General features: G+C 46.6%; 1 protein-coding gene across 7 annotated transcripts in view; it reads right to left on the bottom strand.

The window, feature by feature from the left end:
• Positions 1 to 9,693: 9,693 nt before the first annotated feature.
• Positions 9,694 to 25,423, bottom strand: part of LOC114216236 (uncharacterized) — a 39,897-nt gene continuing 24,167 nt past the window's right edge. For 4 of the 7 annotated variants that reach the window (XM_088028072.1, XM_088028074.1, XM_088028073.1 and 1 more), the window contains one exon: positions 19,325 to 24,501. In XM_088028072.1, coding sequence (XP_087884198.1) covers positions 21,084 to 22,277 — 1,194 coding nt within the window. In that variant the 5' untranslated portion in view covers positions 22,278 to 24,501 and the 3' untranslated portion in view covers positions 19,325 to 21,083. Of the gene's footprint in view, positions 10,131 to 13,119; positions 13,238 to 19,324; positions 24,502 to 25,423 lie in introns of those variants that run through there. The other 3 variants (XR_015769265.1, XR_015769264.1, XR_015769266.1) reach the window with 3 other exon arrangements.

Genomic DNA, 25,423 nt, shown 5'->3' on the forward strand with positions numbered 1-25,423 from the left:
ACCACATAGAAACATTAGCTCAAAATAAGTAAAGGTTTAAATGTAAGAGGTAAAATTATAAACTCTAGAAGAAATAAATGGGGATAAATCTTCATAACCTTGGATTTAGCAATGCTTTTAGCTCTGGCACCAAAGCATAAGAAAAGAAAGAAAAAATAGATAAAATAATATCCTTAAAATTAAAAATCTTTTCAGCACGCCTGGGTGGCTCAGTCAGTTAAGCATCTAACTTAATTCTGGCTCAGATCATGATCTTAGGGTCATGATATCAAGCCCCATGTCAGGCTCCACGCTGAGCGTAGGGCCTGCTTGAGAGTCTCTCTCCCTCTCCCTCTGCCCCCGACCGATCGCACACGCTCTCTCCCTTGCTCTTAAAAAAAAAAGTAAAAAAAAAAAATTACAAATCTTTGTACATCAGAAGTGACAATCCTGAAAGTGAAAAGACAGCCCCCAGAGGGAAATATTTGTACATGATGTATCTAGTAAGTCTGTTGTCCAGAATATGTAAAGAGCTTTTACAACTCCTCAACAAAAAGACAACCTAGTTTTAAAATAGACAAAGGACTTGGATAGACCCTTCTCCAGAGAAATCACGGGGAGTTGGGTGTTTAATGCACACAGAGTCTCCCTCAGGGAGAATGAAGATGTTCTGGAGAATGAGGTACAACCGTGGGAACTCAGCTAAGGCCAGAGCATTGTGTACCTGAAATGTTTTAGGTGGTAAAGGTTATTTATGTTTAGTCACGGTGAAAAAGTGAATGAAGGACTGATGCATGTCACCACGTGGATGGACACTGAAAACAGCCCAAGTGACAGAAGCCAGACAGAAAATGCCACTCAGATTAGCGCCGTCTGTAAATTGGCTCTAAATCCATCCTTAAATCCTTAAATCCATCAGAGTTGTGCGAATAAGGGAAAGTCTCAGAGCAGCTCCAGGAAAAGAAAACTGGATCTGAATGGAAAAGGCCATTTCGGATGTGGGGCAGGTGGTGGCAGTGGAAGTGGGTCTGTGGTCTGGGTTATAATGTGGAGAGTGTAATGGTTTCCTCATTTACGGGTATGTGGTGGTTCCGCGGGACAGTGTCCCTGTTTGGGGTAACACGCACGGAAGCACCCCGTGTGAAGTGGTAAATGTGGTAAGGAGACGACAGCTGGGGTCTGAGTGTGGAGATAAAGCGTATTTGCGCTGCGGTGACAGGTTGACCGCACTCTGAAATCACCGCAGAGTCCACGACTCTTCAAACCGCCACGGCGGCACCAGGTCACGGAAGCAGAGACGACACCAGACTGTGACGGAGGCCGCGCCCTCCCAGACCCGGTTCCCCCACCGCGGAGAGCCCACCGGCCCTTGAAGGAGGCCACGTGGTAGCAAGAGAGTCGCGGGAGGATTAAGTCAGCAGCCCCCGTGTCTCGGGTGCAGCAGAAGCAGTGGGATCTGGAATTCCCATTTTCCACAACCCTCCCCCAAAACCTGGTTAGAACTGTGAAAATGCAAGACGGGCACCTCAGGAACGTGGACTGGGGACGCCAGCGGGGGAGGCCGGAGCGGGGAGCCCGCCGCTCAGGGTCAGGGACGGGAACGGCCGTCAGTCACAGGCCCGGGGGTCGGAAGCCTCCACAGCAGACACCCGTCAGTCGCAGGCCCCGGAGCGGAGGACGCAGGTGTCCGCTCCTCCAGGAACCCCACGCTCCCCGCAGCTCAGGGGGGCGAGCCGCCGTCACCGCGAAGCCGGCTTCTCTCCGGCGGACTTCCCGTCGGAACAGCGCCCCCGCTGCCTCCTCCTTCCCCACGACACGCTGTTCCTCTCCGTCCTTTCTCGTCCGCGATGTGGCCGGAGCTGGCTTGTCCCGGACGGCAAGTCTCTGCTCCTCCCAAAGAAGCCCATTTTGCTGGTAAAACGACCGGCACTTTCAGTTTAAGGTCAACAGGACGGATAAACTCGGTAAGTTGGCCAGGAGCAAAACCCATAGACAAAAATCCGGTGCATTTCCAGGCGCTCCTCACACACCGTCGGGACGAGACCCGCGGAGCGCAGGCTCCTTCAGAGCCGCATCGAGAAGAACCACACACCGAGGAGCACACGTCCCCAGGAGCCGACACACCTGCCCTCCGACCCCGTGAGACACGGACCGCGGACGTCGAGGGAGACTCGCCGGGAAGACGCCCCGCGCTCAGGGCAGAGCGCACGCTGCGGACACGTCTACTCTCCCCCCGCCGTCCGCCGAGTCCGCGCCGCCGCTACGGGCCTCCAGCGGGGTCTTCGCAGACACGGAACCCACAGCCCTGACGCGGGTGTGGACGCGGGGAGGAGCCGCGGGGCCGAGGCGGGGGAGCCGGAGCACAGCGGCGGGCGGCCGGCCCGGACCGCAGACCGCGGGAGCAGCCCCAGGAACCGACTCCGGGTGCGCGTGGACACGGCCGCGGGGGCCGCCGAGCGGATCCGAGGCCAGAGAGGGGAGCCCCGACAGCCCCGCGCACGGCACCGCGGGGACCCCACGTCACCGCACACAGAGCCACGGACACCCCGCGGTCTGCGCACCCGCCCTTCCTCCGCTGCGTCCTGTGAGCTCGGGCCCCCTCCGCGGTCCCCGCTCAGACGGCTTCTCCTCACCTCCTCCTCCCGCGGCGGGGCCTGAGGAGGCCGGGCTCCTGTCTGAGTGGACGGGACCCCACGTCCTCCAGAGCGGGTCCTGAGGAGACCGGGCTCCTGTCCTTGCGGACACCGCCCCGTGTCCTCTAGAAGCCTCCACAGCGAGTCCTGAGGAGGCCGGGCTCCTGTCAGCGTGGACGCGCCCCACGTCCTCCAGAGCGGGGCCTGAGGAGACCGGGCTCCTGTCCTTGCGGACACCGCCCCGTGTCCTCTAGAAGCCTCCACAGCGGGTCCTGAGCAGGACGGGCTCCTGTCAGCGTGGACGCGCCCCACCGCCCCCAGAAGCCTCCACCTCAGGTTCTGAGGAGGTCCGCCCCTGTCAAGGCGGCTGCGCAGGCCGGGCTCTGGGCTCCGGGCGGGAGCTGGGGTGGTGCGCCCTCTGCAGGCGGGGGAGGCAGTGCAGGACAAGGTGAGCTCAGTGTTCAGTGGAAGCACCTGCTCGCTCCTGGGGTCCAGCTGAAGCCACTAAATTCTGAAAATTCAAGCTGAATGGACCCCAATATCCCCCAACTTCTCCAAAAATAGCCAAGGAACAATTACTTGGAAACAACATGGAATGACAAGAGTCCCTGACCCACACAGTGCCACTGAACCTGCCCCTGCCCCTGACTGAACAAGACTCTGACCTAAACTTGACCTCAAGCCTGGCCCTGACCCCAGCCCAAGACCCTAACTCTAGCCCCCAACCCGAACAATGTTCACAATAATCAAAAAGTAGAAACCATGCAAATGTCCATCCATGGTGAATGCATAAACAAAGTGTGGTCAAGGGTTTGGGTCTGGGTTCAGGTTCAGGTTTGGGTCAGAGTTCTAGATCAGGGTTTGGGTTTAAGATCAGGGTGAGGATTTTGGTTGAGGGTGAGGGTAATGGTTAGAGTTTAGGGCTTATGATTAGGGGTTTAAGCCTTAGGGCTTAGGGGATAAAGTTCAAGGTCAAATTTTGGGTTTGGGTCCTTGCTGGGGTTTGGGTTCAGGGTTCATGACTCAGAGTTCTGGTTCAGGGTTTGGGTTCGTGGTTCAGGGCTTGGATTCAGGGCTTGGGTTCAGAGTTCGGGTATGGGGTTCAATTTCAGGTTTGGGATTCAGGGCTCCACTTTGGGGTTTAGGGTCACATTGGGTTTTAGGGTTAAAGTTAGGGGTTAGAGTTAGGTTTAGGGATTACATATATCCTTCAGTTGTCATCATGGACACAAAATTTCTAGCTGAAGTTTCTAAATTTGAAATCTATTTAGTCGGGGTGTCAGGAGCTTGTTCAGAATTTAGGGCCATAGTAACAGCCTACCAACAGCCTTCTGATCCTAGAGTCTCCCAGTCACCCAGAAGCTGCTTTTTTCTTGATTCAAACATATCCTTTGCACAGAAGGGTGAGCTGCTGCCAAATTTGGGATGATTTCACAATGGTAGAGGTGTGAAACCAAATATTGTGGAAATGTTCATAGAAAATGAAACAGGAGACAAATAATTTGTCAACTCCTGATTCTTCCACAATAACAAAGACCAAGTTCCCAATAGAATCTGATAATATTCCCGAGGAAGGACTATGGTACTCATTATCAATACCAAAAGGGGTCCCCCTCCCCTGGTTTACACTAAGAATCACAGGAGGATACTTCCTATTTTGTTGTCAAAAATAAAATTTTATTATTTGGATGTTCTTGTGTACATTTGTGGAGGCATTGCCGACATTTTCCATTCTCAAATCTTCATCAACATACGGATAAAATGCAGACAACTTTGTAGTGCACTGCTCTTTGGAATACCAAGTACAAGGAGGGCTATTAGAAGTAATAAAAATATATCTACTATTAAACTCAGAAGAAGCGCTCTTTACGGGCACTTAATGGGGGTCCCTAGCCATAAGATCTCACATCTCATCCTATGGAATCCACCCATAAAAATCATCAATAACAATAGCCTGCCGACCACTGTAACCACCCCACCAGTTACCTATAGGCTTGTGATACACACTCCAACTGCTAGAGACACACTTCTCAGCAGCAGAACAGGACCTGCCCACTCCCGGGGGACCAACAGTTACAGTGACGTAAAAAAATCCCACTCCTGGGGCGCCTGGGTGGCTCAGATGGTTAAGCGTCTGCCTTTGGCTCAGATCATGATCCCAGGGTCCTGGGATCGAGTCCCGCATCGGGCTCCCTGCTCAGCGGGGAGCCTGCTTCTCCCTCTGCTTCTCCCTCTGCTTCTCTCTCTCTCTCTCTCTCTGTCTCTCATGAATAAATAAATAAATTTAAAAAATCCCACTCCTTGGAAATCCCAGCCGTTAGGACAAAGGCACAGAAACCACACCCACAACTTAATAAAGGACAGGCATCTCGTTAGCCGGATGCTGCAGATCACCACCCCTCTCACGAAGTCACTCCACAGCGGACTCCAGATCTGTGCTCTCCCCAGGATTGCAAGGTGTGCCACATTCTTCCAATACTCCATCCTTAGAACAAAACCTTTAACTGTCCTCGTCAGTCCTGTGCGCAGGCTCACAGTGAGCCCTGCGAAAGCCAGACACCTTCTTGAGAGCACTCAGCCTCTCACACCTATCCTAGCAGATCGGGGTGTTGTTCTCCCCGACTTCTGTACCAACTAGAAAATACTTTGAACAAGTCTTGCCATACTCCATGCAAAAGGCATGTTCTTCATCTGCAAAATTATTGACGGTGAAACACCATGGATTCCTCAAACCTTCCTGAACCTGGGTAAATTGTAGATACAGGTTGGCCAGAGCTATTATCCCCAATCCCCATACCCCCCCACACACACACCTCTACCTTGTGCATTCCAGACCAGTTTCCAACAACTTTGCTCATTCTCAGCCATTGTCTCTGCAGAATAGTAGAGTAGTACCGAGGTGCCGGGATTGAGGTGCTAGGTACTAAGCCAGCACCTTGGACCCACTCACTACCAGAAATCAATACTCATTTTATCAATAGATGCGTCACAGAAGACGCTGCTACCATAGCGGTTAGAAAAGTCATTACAACAGAGAAACTAAACCTGTACCAATCTCCACGGCCCCACTCCCTGGCCCCAGGGATTGGCTCATCCATGGGCACGTGACCTGGTCCCAGCCAGTGAGGTGGCAGGAACCTCCCGGGTCTTGGCCTGCGGAGGAAAGCATGGGGTGGACCACCCAGGCCAGGGGCTTTTCCATCACGACTGCAGAAGTGGCCTAGGCCAGGCCCGTGCCAGCGCCACAGAGGGCCCAGGAAGCCAGGGGCTCGATAACATTGCTGGGGACTGAATCAAACTCGTCCTGAAGCCCACACGTGTTAGATTCTCCACTGACTCACAAGAACCATAAATGTGCTCACAATCTTGGCCAGAACAAGATGACCGTCTGTGTGGTATATAACCCGCAAGATATACCCACCAGGCAATGGGGACATATTCAGCAAAACAATACCTACATGTACTTCAACCACAGACAAACATCTCATGGGAAGCTCGAGGCATTCAGATAAATGCAGGGGAGTTCCTGAGGCCTTAATTGTTGGTCAGTCTCGCTATCATCTTTCATTTCAAGTTTAGGGGCCGGGATCAAGCAGGTTTGATCCCAGTGTATGCCCACACTGCCATTTGAAAATAAGAGCCCTCTCCCCCACCGTCCATCAGGTTGCAAATCTGGGGTGTGGGAAAACTACCATCCATGGGCCAAATGTGACCTCCCCCTGTATTCTGTAAATAAAGTGTGGCTGGAACCTTAGTTATGGACAGTCTGTGGCTGCTTTCTAGCCACAATGCAAGAGTGGAGTCATCGTCAGAGAGACCACGTGGATTGCAATGCCTAACAGAAAATCTTTACAGAAGACTTTATATAAAACTCTGTGCCGATCCCTGTTCTAAAAGGTAATATTATCGTGTCACTCCTTTGACTAGAACGTAGCGCCTTCTGGGTAAAAACTAATTTCTTTACCCCCGTAGTCAGGGACTTCCATCATCTTAGCCAGAACTCCATATCCATCATCCTCTATTTATACCTTTAATGGCACAACTACGTGTCTGCTGCCCAGTGGGAATTCACTGTAGTTTACATGGTAGTGATGCTCAGAAACGGAGGTGTAAGTGTGAACGTGTGAGTGTGAGCATGTGTTGACTCTGTTAGCCACAGTATGCAAGTAGAACACAATGCAGTGGCACGCTTTCTGTCTCACAGTGACGGCCACGTTATGTGGTTACATAATGATATCAGAAGGAATCCACCTTCATAGAACCAACTTCGTCTGGGAGGACTCTCAAAACCCTTGTCCTGGGCACTATGCTCCACTATGGCTGGGGGCACACAGAGGGACAGAGACTCACCCTGCCCATCAGGGTTTTGAAGGAGGTCTGCTGTTCCAAGACAAAAGATCCCAAAACCATTCATCCACCTATCAACCAGCCAGGCAGCTGTGAAGGAGATCTATTCATAGCAGAAAGGAAAGGCTGAGAGACAACATATGACAGCATATTGTGACAAGTGCCACTACAGGGGACGCTCAGGAGGACTGGGGGTGTGCAGGGCTGACCAGAGCAGGGGACAGGGGGCCGGGAATGCTCCAGGAAGATGATCGCAGCTGTGTCACTACAGGGGATCCTCGGGAGAACTGGGGGTGTGCAGGGTTGGCCAGAGCAGGGGCAGGGGGACGGGGAATGCTCCAGGAGGATCACAGTTGTGTCCTTCTGTGGCTACATGTGTCAGTGTGACCGGGCATTGGCCAGACAGGAAATGATGGGGGGAGGGGGAGGTGTCGCTGAAACCTCTTCTGCAAGGCAAAAGTTCAAGTAATGAGATTTCTTCAGGTACAATTTCATTTTACATGCTTATATGAGTCCCTAAAGCTGGTTGTGTATAACATGAAGTACGTGCTTTGCCATTTCTTTCAAGTCTGAGGTACTGGGCGCAGAGCACACTTGATACTTATTTTTGTTACTTTCATCGTATGGTGACTTTTCTTGCCTTTGTATCCGACCCAAGGACAGGGAACAAAGTCAACACAGATCTGCACACTTTGAAATGTCAACAGAAATCTGCAAACCCAGGTTCTCACAGGAGCTAAAGGTTAAGGACCAGGGTGACACAAAGGGGAAGCAGATAGCAAGTAACCAACAGAAGATGTCATGTGTCTGAGTTGGGCACCTTCTCTACCTGTCGGAAGGAAGCCATGCCTGACAGGAGGGAGCCACACCTGGACCTGGTCCCTCTGGGCTGCCCTTGAGCATAGCAGAGGTTGTGCTGAGCTGGGTGTGGGTGTCGGGGGAGATGGGCAGTTGGCCACAGATGCTACATGCCAAGTACCTGTAGGACCAGCTCCTGGTCCTCAGCTAAGGTTAAACAATAATTATGTTTAGTTACATATTTACTGTGACAGGAAAGGTGCTCACTGCTTTGAGTGACTATATTCTCTCCCATTTTATGTTTTAAAAACACTTCATGGCGTTATGACTGACACACAAAAAGCTGTACATAATTAATGTATTCAACTTGACCCTGACCCTAACCCTAATATCAAGTTAAGATATACTCGATTTAGAATATGGCTCATAAATTATTTGATGGTTATTAGAAGCTAGGGGATCCAAGGGCCAACCTTATTCTATCTTATTCTCCCTTGAATTTGGTAGGTTGAAACACATTCTGCCGTGTGCTATCTGAAGAGTGGCCACACGGGGGCAACAGTGAGTAAACATTAGCGCAAGCAAGGCTCAAAAAGGGGAATGGGAGTTGCAAGAAGCAGGCTGGAGTAGTCAGCGGGTGGGGGCTGTCTCATGGAGGAAGTGACCAGGAGACTTGTCACTGGTTACAACAGTGCAGCATCAGGGTATGCGCTCTGCCTGACCCGCGACCCCCAGGGGCACTGGGGGCATTCTAGCTCCAGAGGATCTACGGAATGCAAATCGGCCTGAGCCTAGCCTCCGTGGTCTGTCTTCTCTGCTCCTGGGTGTGGCTCTTTCTCCACTTCCTGAGGCTCTTGGTTCACTTTGTTTTCCTCCGAACTGCACTATTTTGTGTGGGTTCAATACTGTTAGTTGACACAAATTCTTTCTGAAAATAAGTGGAATATAAGTCATACTTGTTTCCTAAGTAGATCTGAACATATTCAATAATAACAGCCTTTTTCCAGGCCCGTGGGTCTTCCTCTGCTCGCCTTAAGAATAACTCCGAGAATTTTTAAAATATATTATACTTTTAACAGTTTAAAAGAATTAGTTTGGTTTTTTACAAATTCAACAAAGTCACACTTTTAGTAATCTATAAAATGATCTGTAAACATTGAATGAGCAAGGTTTTACAGGATGAAGGAAAAAGTCAAGGTCAGGGCTGAGATTAGGATGTGTGAGGTTGAGGTTCAGGGTTAAGTGTACCAGGATCATGGCCAAGGTGAGGGTCAAGATCAGTGCCAGAGTGAAGTTGGTCAGCAATCTCTGCCCCACAGCCCAGCACCGTGTGCAGCTTTTGCAGATGCCACTTCCTGAAATGCTCCCCTGTACTGAGCTGCAGGTCTACCTCCCTCACCTGCTTGGAGTCCTCAGGGCTGCGTAATCCTCCCTGTCCACCTCCATGGGGATTCAAGTGTCACGAAGGCAGGGATCTTGGAAGAGAATGTTTTCTACATTGATGAATTCCAAGCACTCAGAAGAATCTGTGGCCACAGAGTAGGTGCTCAGTTTAAAGCTTGTTTAATAAGCAGGGAGTATCCCTTAAGGTATTTCTGGAGGGGAAAAGTACATCTGGAAATAAACTGTTCATAGTAGTTCTCTCTGTGGAAGAATTACAAGAAACTTTCATGGTTGACTTCACATATGTCCATATTGTTTCAAATTTTAAAAAATTAATGTTGATTACTTTATAATGACCAAAAATGGATTTTTCCACTTTGAGAGACAACAAAGAACTCCATGTAAAGTTCCTGGTAAAGTGACAAGAGACTCATTGCACTGTAGCTATTACCCAAGCCTCAAACACCTGGCAGCCTGTTGGGGAGCCTTGGAGCATCCTCGAAGAAACCCTACTCTAGTTCTCTTCTCTAAGGAGGAAAGACAAACCAAGAGGGAAGACAAGACGGAAGGTCTATTTATTCAACAGCAGCTTTGAAAAGGAATCCTCGAGACAGTGAGGGATGTATTTCCCCATTTCTACTTCACTCCTTTCCCACATGGTTCTGTCCTTCGTAGGCTAGAGCCTGATGCAGAAAAGGGGACTGCCTTAGATGTACTTATACACGACCTTGGAGGGCACAGTCTGGAGCTGCAGACGGACAGGACATTTGTCAACATGGGACAGCAGAGTCTCACTGTAGCCCACCAGGAAGTAGAACTTGTGTGCAGGCAGCTGCCTCAGGACCAGGACACAGATCCCCAACTGGTTAGCCCAGCACTTTAGGATCAGCTGGTCGGCCAGACACCCTGGGAAGGGGCCCAGCATGAACTTTCGGAGGAAAACATCCTCCACTCTTCGCTCTGCAGCATGGTTCTCCCCATCCAGGTTACCTGAAAGGAGAAGGGCACCTTGAAGACTCGGGAGAAACTCCAGAAGTAACATCCAAAAGTCTGGGCACTCAATTCCACCCCCACCCCCACCCTGGCTTCTTCTTTCTTCTTCTACAAGTGGAATAAAAGGAATAACACTTTAAAGTTCAAATTACATTATTTCATGACGTTCACAAACAAATCCTGTGAAGTAAGAATTATTGGTTATCCTGGTTTTACAAAAGGGAAGACTGAGGCCTTAGAAGAGCACAAAACTCAGATGATCCTTTGCTGTCTAGCTCTTTCCCACTCTTTCTGGACATTTATAGAAGCACTGGCCATCCTTTGGCCCAGAGAGATGAGGCCACCAGCTACTTCTGAGACTGGGGACATGAGCTCCCTCACCATCCAGGGCCATGGCCTCAACCAGTGGATTCTCAGTGTAGATTCTGAAACTCCTACACCTTGTACAGTATGCCTGAAGAGTCTCCACACCCAGCCCCAGACCTCCACACCCAGCCCCAGATCCCCAGATCCTGAAACTCCTACACCTCCTACAGTATGCCTGAAGAGTCTCCACACCCAGCCCCAGACTTTAGAACCAGAACCTGAAAAGGGTGGGGGACAGGAATCTGTATTTTAAGTTCTCTAGACAGATGGATCTCAAAACACCCAAGTTGAGAAGCCTCATACTGAACAAAACACAGCTGATTCTCCTTAGTTCCCAGTAGTTTTGTTCTATAAAGTCACCATGAGCAATGAGTTAGGAAACACTGAACCCTTGCTCCTAGGGGATATAAGGGGTTTGGTTTCTGCATGCCCTTGGTTAAGACACATCAATATATAACCTTGTTTCATGTGTGTTTCTGCTTAAAGACCCCTTGTTTAATACACACGACCAATTAACACTGAACTCTCTGCTAACAGCATCATAACTCGTGCATGAAGAAAGCTTACCTAACATGCATATTTTCTCCCCAATGTACATCACACCCTTCTTGTGCTTCACACTTCATCATTAGGGCTATTTTAAGGCAGCGAAGTCACCGACAAAAAGCACAAAACTGTAAACATGGGGCACTAATGGATCTCGAAAAGAACACTTGCTTAGAGCATGAGCAGAAACAAGAAGGCAGCATCCCCAGCAGGGAAGGTGTGTGCGGGGTGCCTGCTCTGCCCACATCCCATGATTCACGAGTATGAAACCTGAGAATGAAAACCTCTGAATGAAGAGGAGTTGAATCAAGCCTCTCGCACGTGTTTATCTGGTGTTTGTGTGATAGCCATGACGGAGAACTTCATCCCCGGGGCCCCCAGCACCACAGCCCCTCGCCTGTGTGCAACAACTGCTAGCCCTTGCAGTGGGCGATGTAGTGAGGTGCTTGCACCCCCTTGTACGTCACTGGCTTGTCCCCTTTGCCCATTATGACTCGGGCCGCCTGGTTCTAGGAGCACAGAGGGGCCATGACTCTGCACACCTGCCAAACTAAGCCAAGGTCCCCTCCTGTCCCCAGCCCCTGCGCCCTTCTGCCCCAGGACAACCATACCCATCCCACCATCCTGGCCCCTCCACCCCCGGATTCTCCACCTCCCAGCCCTTCTGACCCTGGCCCCCAGGCCTCACCCCCGGGGTCCCTGCCCCCCAGCCTCAGGCCCTAAAGTCCCCCACCCCTGGACCCTGGGTCCTTACACTCTCAGTCCTTGGCACAGGGACCCTAACCCACACATTCAGTGCCCCCCTGAATACAAACCTTAAGACTGACCCTCACCCTATCCCTCCCCATCAAATCAGCCCTCTGGGGAGGTCTCCACACTGCTAGCAGATAGGACCCTACAAGTTCCTGGGCCCTAACCGTAACCCTAGTCATGGCTCTGGCACTACACAGGCCCAAAGCCTAGTTCTGAAAAACAGAGGACTGGGGACACCTGACCAACACCAGAGCACTCAGCCAAGCACACAGAAGGATCTTGTGCCATTTTGAAGACAGGAATGGAACTACTGTAGAAGGATTCTGAATGAAAACCTAAGCCAACCCACACATTCAGCCCCACCCTCAACAAAATCCCTAAACTTGACCCTCATCCTCATCCTCACCCTAACCTTCATCCTCAACTCAGCCCTCTGGGAAGGTCTCCACGTTGCCAGCAGATAGGGGCCTCCAACTCCTGGGGCCTAACCCAAACCCTAGTCATGGCTCTGGTATAACCCAGGCCCAAACCCTGGTCTGAGAAACAAGGGATTTAACACCTGAACAACACCAGAAAAATCAGCCAGCAGCACAGAAGAAATTGTACCGATGGAAGACCGGATGGGGCTACAGCAGGATGATTCTGAATGAAAACCTAAGCAAACCCACACATTCAGCACCCTCCTGAACGCTAACTCTAAGCTTAATCCTCACCCTAACACTCGTCCTCAACTCAGGCCCCCTGGGTGACCACCACACTGCTGGTAGATAGGACCCTCCATCTCCTGGAGCCTAACCCTAACCCTAGTCATGGCTCAGAGACAAAAAGGACATCATACCATTTGAAACACCAGAATGAAGCTAGTGCAAAGGATACTGAATGAAAACTGAAGCCAACTGACACATTCAGCCCCAACCCCAGAACACAAATCTCTAAATCTGATCCTCACCCTAACCCTTGACCTCAATTCATACCTCCAGGGAGGTCTCCACACTTTGGGAAGATTGAACACTTCATGCTCCTGGTTCCCAACCCTAAGCTTAAGCCTACCCCTAACTACCCCTAACCCTAACCTTCATCCTAGCCTATAACCGCTAACCCCTAAATCTCACCCTCACACCTAACCCTCACCCTTACTCTAATCCCTCACCCTCACCTTAACCTTAACCCCCAATTCTAACCTCTAACCCTAACCACTAAACCTAACCCTAACCCTAGCCCCAATATAGCTGCATTTCTCAAGCTTCTATCATGCCCATCCCTGGAACTCCCTTTGCTGCAGCCATGAAATGGGTGACAATCAGTCCCCACGTCTGCTTACTCTTTGCTGAAGTCCTGAGCTTCTGCAGCAATGAAGGCTCCCAGGTGTCTTATTGAAGGTACCATGATCAGCATGCTGGAATTAGTCCTTGCAAGGGTTCGGTTTCCTCCAGCTCCATCTTCAATGGGTTTATACATATTTATGTACATTAGTGCTGGAAATAGGCAGATGTCATGTACCCCGGTAACCCATTCCTGTGAACCAGCCTCTCCAGACATTTGCCTTGAACCAGGGGAGTGGTGGTGCAGTGGGTGTCCTCCAAGCCTGTGGAGCTTGGGTTGGTTCCAAACTATCTGCATAGCCTCCGGCCAGGGGGAGATCACCACCCAAAAATCTTTCTGAGGTCCAAGCTAAGTCCTGGTCCAGGTCTTAACCAGTAATTAAAGCTCCCAGGTGTCTTAGTGAGGGATACCCCTGTAGCCCAACAGGCTGAGTCCTGACAAGGCAGTCCAACCTCCTCCAGCTGTATCTTTAGAGAGAATATACATTTTTTTGTAGGGCACGACTTAGAATAGGCAGGTGTCTTGTACCCCCAACAGCCCACTTCCGAGACCCAGCTTTTCAAGATACTTGCCCTGTTCCAGGTTGCTACCTGGACCTCTATAGTTTGTATATACGCAGTATGCACTTCATCAGCCTGCCTTGGGCAGCTGGGGCCCTCCAGGCCTGTGGAAGTGCCAGCAGGTCCAAAACCATCTGCCTACTCACCTGACCATTGGGATCAAAACCCTGCAAATATTTCTGTGGCAGCAGCTTTAAGCTCATGAAAATCAGTCCCAATTTGGACTGGCTGCCTGCTTAAATCCCCGGCTTCTCAGCACCCAAGTCTCCCAGATGTCTCTTAGGAAGGTAAGGCCAGTCAATCCAGCTGCACCCTGGCAAGGAGGTCCACTGTCCTCCAGCTCAGCCTTCAAAGGGAATAGGTACATTTGTGTTGGTTCAGGCTTGGAAATACGTAGACTCCATATACTCCCAACAGCCTGCTCCTGAGACCAGGGTTCTCCTGAAGTTTTTGTTGTACAGATTAACCCTAACCCTGGCTAAATCAAACAGTGTAGGACATGTGTGTGCAGTATGCAGTGATCAACCAGTCTTGTGTGTCCAGGGCCCTACAAGCCAGTGTAGTTTGGACAATCAACAACAAAGTGCATGACTTTCCGAAAGGAGGGGGCACACCCCTGAAAATCGTTCCATGGTGGCAGATTTCCACATTTGGACTGATTGCGCAATGGGGATGCTGATTTGCACAGCAATCAGTACTCCCAGCTGTTTTATTGGAGGATTACCCAGCAAGTCTAAGGAGCCCCAAAATGGCAAGGAATTGCAGTTTCCTCTGGCTCTTCCTTCAGGCGGAATATGTACTATTTGAGTGGGACAAGTCTTAGATTTAGGCAGACAGCAGGTGTCCCAAATAGCCTGTTCCTGGAACAAGGCCTCTCCCTACAGCTGCCCTGTTCCAGGTCCCTATATCTCTTACACATGCACACTACAGACTTTTTCAGCTAACCACCACCCTACAGGTATGTGGAACCAGGGCTAGTCTCAAACCTCCTGTAGAACCTCTTGGGTAGAGGTATGCACCCCAGAAATTTTTTTCTCAGGCAACAACTTTAGACTTACAAAGTCACACCATATTTCGACTGGGGTCCCCAGCTGCTACAGCAATCAATAACACCAGATTTCTCTTCTTGGAAGACAGTCTGGATTCCCTAACCCTAACCGTAAACCTAACCCTAACCCTGGCCCCGGCCCCAACCCCGAACTTGACCCTGACCCCAATCCTAAACCCTAACCCTAACCCTTACCCTCAGCCTCACCCTCCTCAGTAGATTTCCACCACACCAACAGGGCTCCAATATACTAACAGTGGATTGCAAATAAGATAGCTCTAGGACACACATTCTAGAAAAACCAAGAGACAACAAGGGACAAAAATAAGGACACCACAGACATGCCAAAAGGTAAAAACAAACTGTGAAGGGACAAGGCACTATAAAGAAGCAGACTCCGATATAAAGCAGATATTGGCATTATCAGAAAGGAAATTTAAAATAAATAAGATTAATATGTTAAGAGCGCCCCTGGAAAAATTAGATAATGTGCAAGAAAAGATGGGTAATGTAAATAGAGTCATGCAACCTCTGAAAATTGATGTGCTAGAAATGAAAAAATACACTAACAGAAATGAAGACATCTTGCAACGGGCTCATCGAGATACTCATCTTGGCCAAGGAAAGAATCAATACAGTTGGAAAATATGTCAACAGAATTTTCCAAGCTGAAATACAATGAGAAATTTAAAAAAAGAAACCCAGAACATCCAAAAACTGTGGACCAATATGAAAGATTAAATAAACACGGACTTGGAATAGCAAGAGAAAGAGAAAACTGAGCAGAATAAATATTTGAAGTAATAATAGCTGAGAACTTTCCAAAATGAACAACAAACACCAAATCATATGTCCAGGAAACTCAGAGAATGAGGACAAACACCAAACACACCAATTAATCCTAGGTATATAGGGGTAATAATAATAAAAAAAGACAAAGAGAAAATCTTGAAAGAAGCCAGAGAAATACAACACACCTAAGGAGGAATAAAGACAAGAATTACAGTGGCCTTCTCATCAGAAACCATGCAAGTGAGCGAGAAGATAGTGGAATGAAATATTTAATGTGTTGAAAGGAAAACCATATACAGTGAAATTATCCTTCAAAAGTCATCAAGAAACACTGCCTCAGACAAAAACTGATATCATTAGTTGCCAGCAGACCTGTCCTAAAAAATATTAAAAGGGGTTCTCAGGCAGAAGAAAATTTATTTACCTCAGAAACTTAAATCTACATAAAGAAATGAAGAACATCAGTGCAGAAATTAAATGAAGGTAAATAACCTTTTATTTCTTAGTGTTAATCTCAAACTGCTTATTTATAGCACTAGTAATAGCAATAAACTAGGTGATTACAGCATCTGTATAATGCAGGACAGCAATGCCACAAAGGATGGAATACTCTGATATAAGGTACCTGCACGAGGTGTCATGTAGTCATCATTTTATTTAAAGGTAGGCTTAGTTTAAAAATGTATATTGCAAGTTCTAAGGCAACCACCAAAATATTTTTTACAAGACATTTAAAGGGAAAGGGGCGCCTGGGTGGCTCATTTGGTTGGGCAGCTGACTCTTGATTTCAGCTCAAGTCATAATCTTGGGTCCTGGGTTCGAGCCCCATGTCAGGCTCCATGCTCAGCGTGGAGTCTACTCAAGATTCTCTCTCTCCCTCCCCCCACCCCCCACCCCCAGCTCGCACTCCCTCTCTCTCTTTCTTTTTTTTTTTTTTAAGATTTTATTTTTATTTATTTGAGGGAAGAGGGAAGAGGGTCAGAGGGAGAAGCAGACTCCCCGCTGAGCAGGAAGCCCGATATGGGACTCGATCCCGGGGACTCCAGGATCACGACCCGAGCCAAAGGCAGCCACTTAACCAACTGAGCCACCCAGGTGCCCTTTCTCTCTTTCTAAAATAAATAAACGTTTAAAAAAATAAGATATTTAAAGGGAGAGATAAAATGGACTCCTTAAACGCCCAATTGAAACTAGAGAAGGCAGGGACACCTGGGTGGCTCAGTTGGTTAAGCATCTGCCTTTGGCTCAGGTCATGATCTCAGGGTCCTGGGATCGAGCGCCACATCGGGCGGGCTTCCTGGTCAGTGGGGAGCCTGCTTCTCCCTCTCCCCATCCCCTGCTTGTGCTCTCTCTCGCTTTCTCTTTCTCTCAAATACATAAAATCTTTAAAAAAAAAAAAACTAGAGAAGGCAAAAAAAAAAAGATGGAATCACAGAACGGCAAAGAATGGACATCAGTAACAAATATGATACATATTAATCTGATTAGATCAATAATATCTTTAAATACACCAATTAAAAGATTGTGAAAGTGGATAAAGGAACTTGATCCAACATTGTGATCTACAAGGAACCCACTTTAAACATAACAAATCATAGCTATAACTAAAGGGATGGAGAAAGATCTACCATGCTAACACTAATCAAAAAATTAGCTGACATAGATCTATTAATTTCAGACAAAACAGATATTCAGAACAATGAAGACATTAAGAGATAAGGGGCACTAAATAATAAGAAGGCCAGCCTTCCAAGAAGGCATAACAATCTAAATGTGTATGCGTGTAACAAAACTGTCAAAATGTATAAGACAGAAACTCACAGAACTGAAAGGAGAAATATGCAAATCAATGATTACAGTTGGAAACATCAACATTCCTTTGTACTGACAATCAACTGATACATCAAGCAGAAAGGCAGAAAATCAGGAACAATCAGTATCTTTTGATGATTAAAACTGGATGATATAAACCTTAAGAACTGTTGGCAGCCAGGCTTCCTGTCACATGGAACTTAAGTCTGCAGCAAGAATAAAAACAAATAAATGAAATCATTACACAGAGAGGGCAGAGGTGAGAGAGGAAGAGGGTATCTCTATGTGTTAGGGTTCTGGTTCCACTCACTCCAGGGACTCACACTGTAAGACATCCTAGTGATCTTGCAACAAATGGTTTTTTTAGACTAAACATCCTCTAAAATACCAATAACCACTATATTCTCTTGTCAGACTGATGTGGGTTCTTATGCTCATTAAATAGCAACCATTTACTCACAATCTATTTGCATTAAGTACTATGCTGGACATTGTAGAGGATGCAGAAAGAATACCATAGCCCATCTCTTTAAAAGGCAGCATTTTGGAGATAAAGCTTGAAAAGTAGTCCTGAAGCTAAAGCTAACACCCAGAAAACAAGATAAGTTACATCAGGAACTGCAGATCACTCATTTAAGAATTTAAGCAGCAGATAGGAATGAAATTGGTGTCTAGAAGGGGCACTGAGTTCAAAGGAAATTTTTATGGATTCATGCCAAAGTTAAACAATTAGTAATGACAATATACAATAGAGAGAAGGCAGAATATTGAGAATGGAAAAGAGAGAGATGAGTTGATATTCTGAATCTAGACTAGGAGACAGATCAGTCACCAAGAAGGTATACAAGGTCCAAACAAGCCAAGCCAATAAACAATTCCTGTGTAATAGGCACTGTACTGAGTTCTTTAAATGCATTACCTCATGTAATACAACCCTATGAGGTATACAGTTATCCCAATTACATAAATCAGGAAAACAAAGTGTAAAGAAGTAACAAGAGCCACCTGTAAATGCCAGAGATGAGCCTCAGACCTTGCCATTTTGACTTCAGACCTCAAGCTCTAAACCACTGTATTATATTATTTCACACTAACATATCTCATATACATACCATGCAAAGTACACACAGATAGCCAAGACATGCACAGACATATCTAGGCCAAGGAGCTTCCACAACATCAAAGACTTTCCAGTAAAAATGTGTTCAACGAGTCAGGAAATGACAGATGTTGGCGGGGATGCAGATAAAGGGGAACCCTCCCACACTGTTGGTGGGAATGCAAGCTGGTACAACCACTCTGGAAAACAGTATGGAGGTTCCTCAAAAAGTTGAAAAAATAGAGCTACCATATGACCCAGCAATTGCACTACTGGGTATTTACCCCAAAGATACAAATGTAGGGATCTGAAGGGGTACATGCACCCTGATGTTTACAGCAGCAATGTCTACAACAGCCAAACCGTGGAAAGAGCCAAGATGCCCATCGACAGATGAATGGATAAAGAAGATGTGGTATATATATATACAATGGAATATTATGCAGCCATCAAAAGGAATGAGATCTTGCCATTTGCAACAATGTGGATGGAACTGGAGGGCGTTATGCTGAGTGAAATAAGTCAATCAGAGAAAGACATGTATCATATGACCTCACTGATATGAGGAATTCTTAATCTCAGGAAACAAAGGGTTGCTGGAGTGGGGGTGGGGTGGGAGGGATGGGGTGGCTGGGTGATAGACATTGGGGAGGGTATGTGCTATGGTGAGCACTGTGAATTGTGCAAGAGTGTTGAATCACAGATCTGTACCTCTCAAACAAACAATGCAATATATGTTAAGAAAAAAAAAAAGAAGAAGATAGCAGGAGGGGAAGAATGAAGGGGGGGAATCAGAGGGGGAGACGAACCATGAGAGATGATGGACTCTGAAAAACAAACTGAGGGTTCTAGAGGGGAGGGGGGTAGGGGGATGGGTTAGCCGGGTGATGGGTATTAAAGAGGGCACGTTCTGCATGCAGCACTGGATGTTATGCACAAACAATGAATCACGGAACACTACATCAAAAACTAATGATGTAATGTATGGTGATTAACACAACAATAAAAAAAATTTAAAGGGAAAAAAACTAAAAAAAAAATGTGTTCAGTTGGACTGTGGAAATGGTGACTAGGAATGTATATCATATATTCAGAAAGGTTTTACTGAGCAGCAACTCTGGGTCATTCAGTCTGCTGGAGCCCAGATACAAAGATGACTTAAACAATATCCCTGCCCTTCAAAGGGGCTTACAGTCTACTAAGACAGGCATCTAATTCTAATACAATGTAACAAGTACTATAATAGAGGTATAGTGCTGAGGAATAATAAACAAGGGCTAACTAGGGCAATAAAAAACACTAAGAAGGAATGGTGTTGAAAATATTAATAAGCAGCTAGAGACCAGAGAATAGCTAGAAATCTAATTCTATTAGATTTAGATAGATTCCCACAGATCAGATCTGTGGGAACACAGCTAAGATTAAGACCAGATACCAGTGAAATTTCCATTAATTAAGAATGGAAAATCAATAGGAGGAACCAGACACAAAGTGACCAGAAAGTAAGACTGAAGTAGAAGTGGTAAATACCAAATGAGGATAGAAATCAAGTCATGCAAAACAGGTCCCCGAAGTACAAAATAGGTCAGCACAACTATTTATGTAGCAACTGCCCTAACAGTGAGTCTAAAGGCCTAACAGTATTCTGAAGTTAGCTAAATTTCCAGTTCCACTTGGGCTTTCTCTGCTCATGCTGAGGAACAATAGTTTTTAATGCCATTTCTACCTTGAATTCTGCCCCAAGAATGTACCAAGGCAGAGGGTAGGTTGATTACCAGTGATGAAAAGCCACTATAAGTTACAGAGTATAGAAGTGGGAAACCAGATCCCAGGTTTGATCTTTGGACCCAGTCTAACAAGAATCCAAGTCAGCTATGTAGATGTTGAGTTGAAAATTTGTATGGATGATAAATTTCTTCATCTCTTTAACTAATACATGATGGCAGTGTTGAACATGAGTGGTAAGGTCACCCTTGAACAGAAAGGCATGTATGAAAAATATTCTGGAAGACTGGAAGATGCAGGCAGTCATAAGATTTGCTTTGGAGTCTTAAAAGACCAATGAACTTTCTCGGTGGTCCAATCTTTTAGATGATCAGGTTGAAAGAACAGGTGGATACATAAACCAAATTTCCACTGTGGAATGAGTCCCATGACACTGTATTATGTTATTCATATTTCATCTCGGATTGATGAACCAATGGCATTTTGGGCCAGTGTATCTGGGAAATATGGCTGAATATATTAAAGACTCCCATAATTGTTTTAATAGTGAGGAATCTCTGAAATGAAAGATAAGTTGGGACCTGAGAGAATTTGATTCGAAAGCATAAGGTGACAGAAAACAGCCTTTCATTTTAGCTGTTTTATAAAATGGATTTAGAGACGACTCCCAGGGAGATGGCAGTATCAACCACACAGCTCCCAGACAGATGCATGGAAGTTGCTTAATCTATTGATACTGCTGTTTACAACAGCTTTGTTGTGAGGACTTAAATTAGAAATAGTATGTAATATTTTTACTTTATTCAAGGAGTACAACCTTCCTAGATATAACTTTAAACAGAGTAGTGGGTGACATGGTAAGGGACCTATGATCAAAAAGTAAGAGTAGGTCATGAAAGGATGAAGTAGCCCACAAAATTATAACATTAGTATGACTCTAAAGTGTGCAGTTGCTGATGTCTGATCAGGACTGAGCTGTTACCAAATGCTTTTCCACATTTATTACATTTAAAGGGCTTCTCTCCAGTATGAATTCTCTGATGCTGAATAAGGTGAGTGCTCTGGCTAAAAGATTTACCACATTCATTACATTCATAGGGTTTCTCTCCAGTATGAATTCGCTGATGTTTAGTAAGGGATGAGTTTTCAGGGAAGCCTTTCCCACATTCACAGCATGTATAGGGTTTTTCTCCGGTGTGAATCCTTTGATGTTGTGTAAAAGTTGAGTGGGCAGTGAAAGCTTTTCCACATTCATTACATTTATAAGGCTTTTCCCCAGTATGAGTTCTCTGATGCTGGGTAAGGTGTGTACTTCTTCTGAATGCCTTCCCACAATCCTTACATTTATAGGGTTTCACTCCAGTGTGAATTCTCTGATGCTGTGTAAGAGATGAGGTATCAGTGAAGGACTTCCCACAAACAATACATTCATAGGGTTTCTCTCCACTATGAATTCTTTGATGTTGAAAAAAAGATGAGTAGTCACTGAAGGCTTTCCCACATTCATCACATTTATAAGGTTTCTCCCCAGTATGAATTCTCCGGTGTTGAGTAAGAGATGAATTTACACTGAACGCTTTTCCGCAGACTTTACATTTATAGGGTTTTTCTCCAGTATGAGTTCTCTGATGTTCAGGAAGAGATAAACTCTGACTAAATGTTTTCCCACAGTCATCACATTTATAAGGTTTCTCACCAGTATGAATTCTCTGATGACGAAAAAAGTTTGAACGGTCACTGAAATTTTTTCCACATTCACTACAATTGTAAGTTTTCTTTTTAGAATTTCTTTGTCTTTTAATTGAAGATAAGTTCCATTTGACACTTTTCCCAAATGGATCAAATATAAGTGGTTTTTCTTCTAAATGAGTAATATGCTGTGGAGTAAGTTTAGACCTTAGACCAAAACTTCTCTCAAACTCACTGAAATTATGCCCAATTTCCTGAAAGGCTAATTCTTCATGGGCAACTACCACTTTCTGAAAAACAGTATTTTGAGCAAGACACTTTTTTGAAATTTTGCCTACAGACTCTTCCCTTTGCTTTTCTACTTTGGCCCCACATTCACAGGCTTCTTCAAATAAATATTCTTGGGACACATCCCTTCTGAGCCTTTCCATGATGACAGGGATGGAGCTACTCAAAAGTATATTCTAATGGTCTTCTCTGTGGTAACTGCTCTGGCCTTCAAATCTGAAAAGAATAAAAATTATAACAACATATTGTCTGTGTTGGGATAAGGGAAACAACACACAGGAGAAAGAAAACAACTTTACTAAAATTAATGCATATTAGTATACACACTCTCACAAGCGGGGAAAATAATAAGAGTCAGTGGAGTAGAGATGAGTAGAGGTAGGTAAGAGGCTGGCCCGCTGGAATTGTTACAAAGACTCTTAAAGCTGGAAAAAATGCTTTAAAGATGTAAAGGTTTAACCTCATTTTAAAGATGAACAAGTTTAGAACTGGAGAGATTATGTGATTAACCTAAATATACAGAAATTATTATTTTTTTAAATACAGAGATTATTAATAGGATAGTGAGAAACAGAACTTAGACTCTGTCCACTATACCACAAGAGTAATCTAGAGGCTAAACAGAGCTTAATGACAGAATGGACAAGGACCCAGTCCTAATGAAGGTGACGCATAGCAATACCAGAAAAATGAGCAACAAGAAAAAAATGGCAGAGTAACAGGCCATAGAGAGAAGCTATGAGGAATGTAAAAACAGCACCTGGAAAAGCAAGGTAGAAAGGAGCAACCAATGAATAGGTCAAAAAGCTCAACAGCGGAACTTAAGGCTTTAAGGAGAGTTCCTTGGACAACACTGTAGAGATTCCACTCCTCCTCAACAATCACCCCTAAGTTGCACATACAGATTTGTCCCTCCCCTAAATGAGTGCCTCTGGAGACCTCAATATCTCACAGGATCTCCAAAATACCTTCCTGGGCAAAGACTAATTTTAGAAACTGAGAACTGTGCTCATGGGAGGGGGGTGGAATATACAACGAAGTCAATACTGTCATTACTTAAATGTAATATTTTGACATTTCTAAAGCACCAATACTACTAACTTTTAAAGCATTTAACCTGAGTCTCCCAACAGTCCTTACGTTGGAGGACAAAGACTTACCGAATCCTCCAGACAACAGAGAAGACAAAACAGACACCAGAGAAGACACGCGGGGAGACTTGGAGAGAGATGTTAGCAGAGTGGCTGGGAAAGGCAGGGCGGTCTTACAAAGGGGATCTCAGATCAGAGTCGACGTTTGGGTAGAAATACTAATGAGAGGGAGATGTTCTGGTACAAAGAAGTGCTGACGGAAGGCAATGCGGAATTGTTCCCCTTTCCTTTTTAACAAACAGAAGAAACCTCTGAGAATCGCAAACGAACGGTCACTTAAATTGTGGAAGCCACTACTTTGCTTCCTTAACTACACAAAGATCTACCTACTCAAATTTTCAGCAAGTGTTAGAAAACCTTGCAAAGGTGTAGGTTACAGGGTAAGGAGAAAGGGAAGTCTCCACCAGCCCTCCGCAGACACAACGGCTTCAAGTCAAACTGGGGGTCTCCAAGCAGACGTTTTAGCAGAGGCTCGCCAGCGAGGGGCCGCGGCGCGCAGGCCCCAGATTTAAATCCGGCCCGCTGCACCCAAGCTGCTGCCGCAGACAGCACAGACGCTGGCTCCGTCCAGGGTCCCCTTTACGCAGTTCTTTTCTCGGCATTCCCTTCTCCTTCCGCCTCCCCTCTTCCTCTGCGCTGGGGGCGCTCCGGCCCTTCACGGCCTCCGGGGGCCGCGCGGGGTCCCGTTCCCGTCAGGCCGCAGCTCGGAGAGCCCGCGGCTCCCGGCCGGAGCGCAGGTACGAGAGCAGGGCCGGGCTCTCTGCGCCGCGTCCCCATGCCGCACCGACCTCACGAGAATCCAGGCTCCAGGCAGCCTTCCCGGGACGGCGGCGACCAACCCGCAACTCCCAGGACACTCGACCGCGGCGTCCGAAGGCACCCGACGACAAACTGCCACTCCCAGAATGCCTCGGGGTGCGTCGCTTCCGCTTCCGTTCTCCAGGACTTTCCTTTTCCCCCGAAGTCCCCGGGAAATCTCGGCCTCTCTGTACCCCTCCCGCGGCGCTAAGCGGAAGAGGTGGGGCCCGAGGTGTCTCAGCCAATCAGGGCCGCACGCCGGAATCTCCATGGTAACCACCGCAGCCGCCGGCTACTTTCCACCCCGCGGGTAGCCGTTGCGGAAGCGCGGGTCCTGGGTTCGGGCTGCCGGCCGCTTTCTGCTTCTGAACACAGGTGTTCGCAGGCGGCAGCCTCGCCGCGCTGGACCGCACACGCCCTGGGGAGGAAGGACGGTATAAGAAACGTACAGACACTAGAGGACTCAGCGGTCCTTTGGTAAAAAGACAATTTGAGACAGTCGGGCACACTAGATAACACTAAGGAATTATTGTGAGTGCACGTCACTCGTGACGTTTCTCAGCCGACACTGCAAAAGCCATCTAGAGGTCGGCTGTGCATGTATCATAAATATACAGCTTGGTGAATTATATCAAAATGAACATACCTATATTAACTACCACCTGAATAAAAAAATGGACTATATTACCATCACTCCAAAAGACCTCTTCCTAATTACACTCCAATCAAAGGTAACCACCATTCTGCCTTCCAACTCTATGGGTTCATTTCGCCTGCTTTTGAACTTTGTAGAGATGGAATCAGAATCATAACATGCTTTTTTTTTTTTGCGTTTGACTTCTTTCACTCAACACAACTATTAGGACTCATCCATGTTGTTGCATATATCAGTAGTTGGTCCTTTGTATTGCAGAGCTGTGTTCTATTGTAAAAATATGCCACAATATTTTTAAGCATTTTATGTTGCTGGACATTTGGATGATAGATTTTTGGTTATTCCAAGTAGTGATGCCTTGAACATTGTTGAACATGCTTTTGGGTGTACATATGTAAGCATTTTCACTGGGCATATACCTAGGAGTGGAGTTGCTGGATGATAGGATATGCCTTCTCACTAACACTTGGGCTTCTCAGTCTTCCCAATATTAGTCATACTGAGAGGTGTGTAATGCTATATCATTTGGGTTTTCATTTTCATTTCCCTGATAACAAATAAAACTGAACACTTTTTCATGTATTTATTGGCCATTTGGATTTCCTACTTGATTTATAGGAGTTCTTTATATATTCTGGATATGAGCTCTATCATTTGCTTTGCAAATATTTTTTCCCATAATGTG

This window comes from Eumetopias jubatus, unplaced genomic scaffold, assembly GCF_037043125.1.
Source record: "Eumetopias jubatus isolate StellerSeaLion01/CBP00866 unplaced genomic scaffold, mEumJub1_p1.0 scaffold_10, whole genome shotgun sequence".
In the NCBI taxonomy this organism is placed as follows: Eukaryota; Metazoa; Chordata; class Mammalia; order Carnivora; family Otariidae; genus Eumetopias; species Eumetopias jubatus.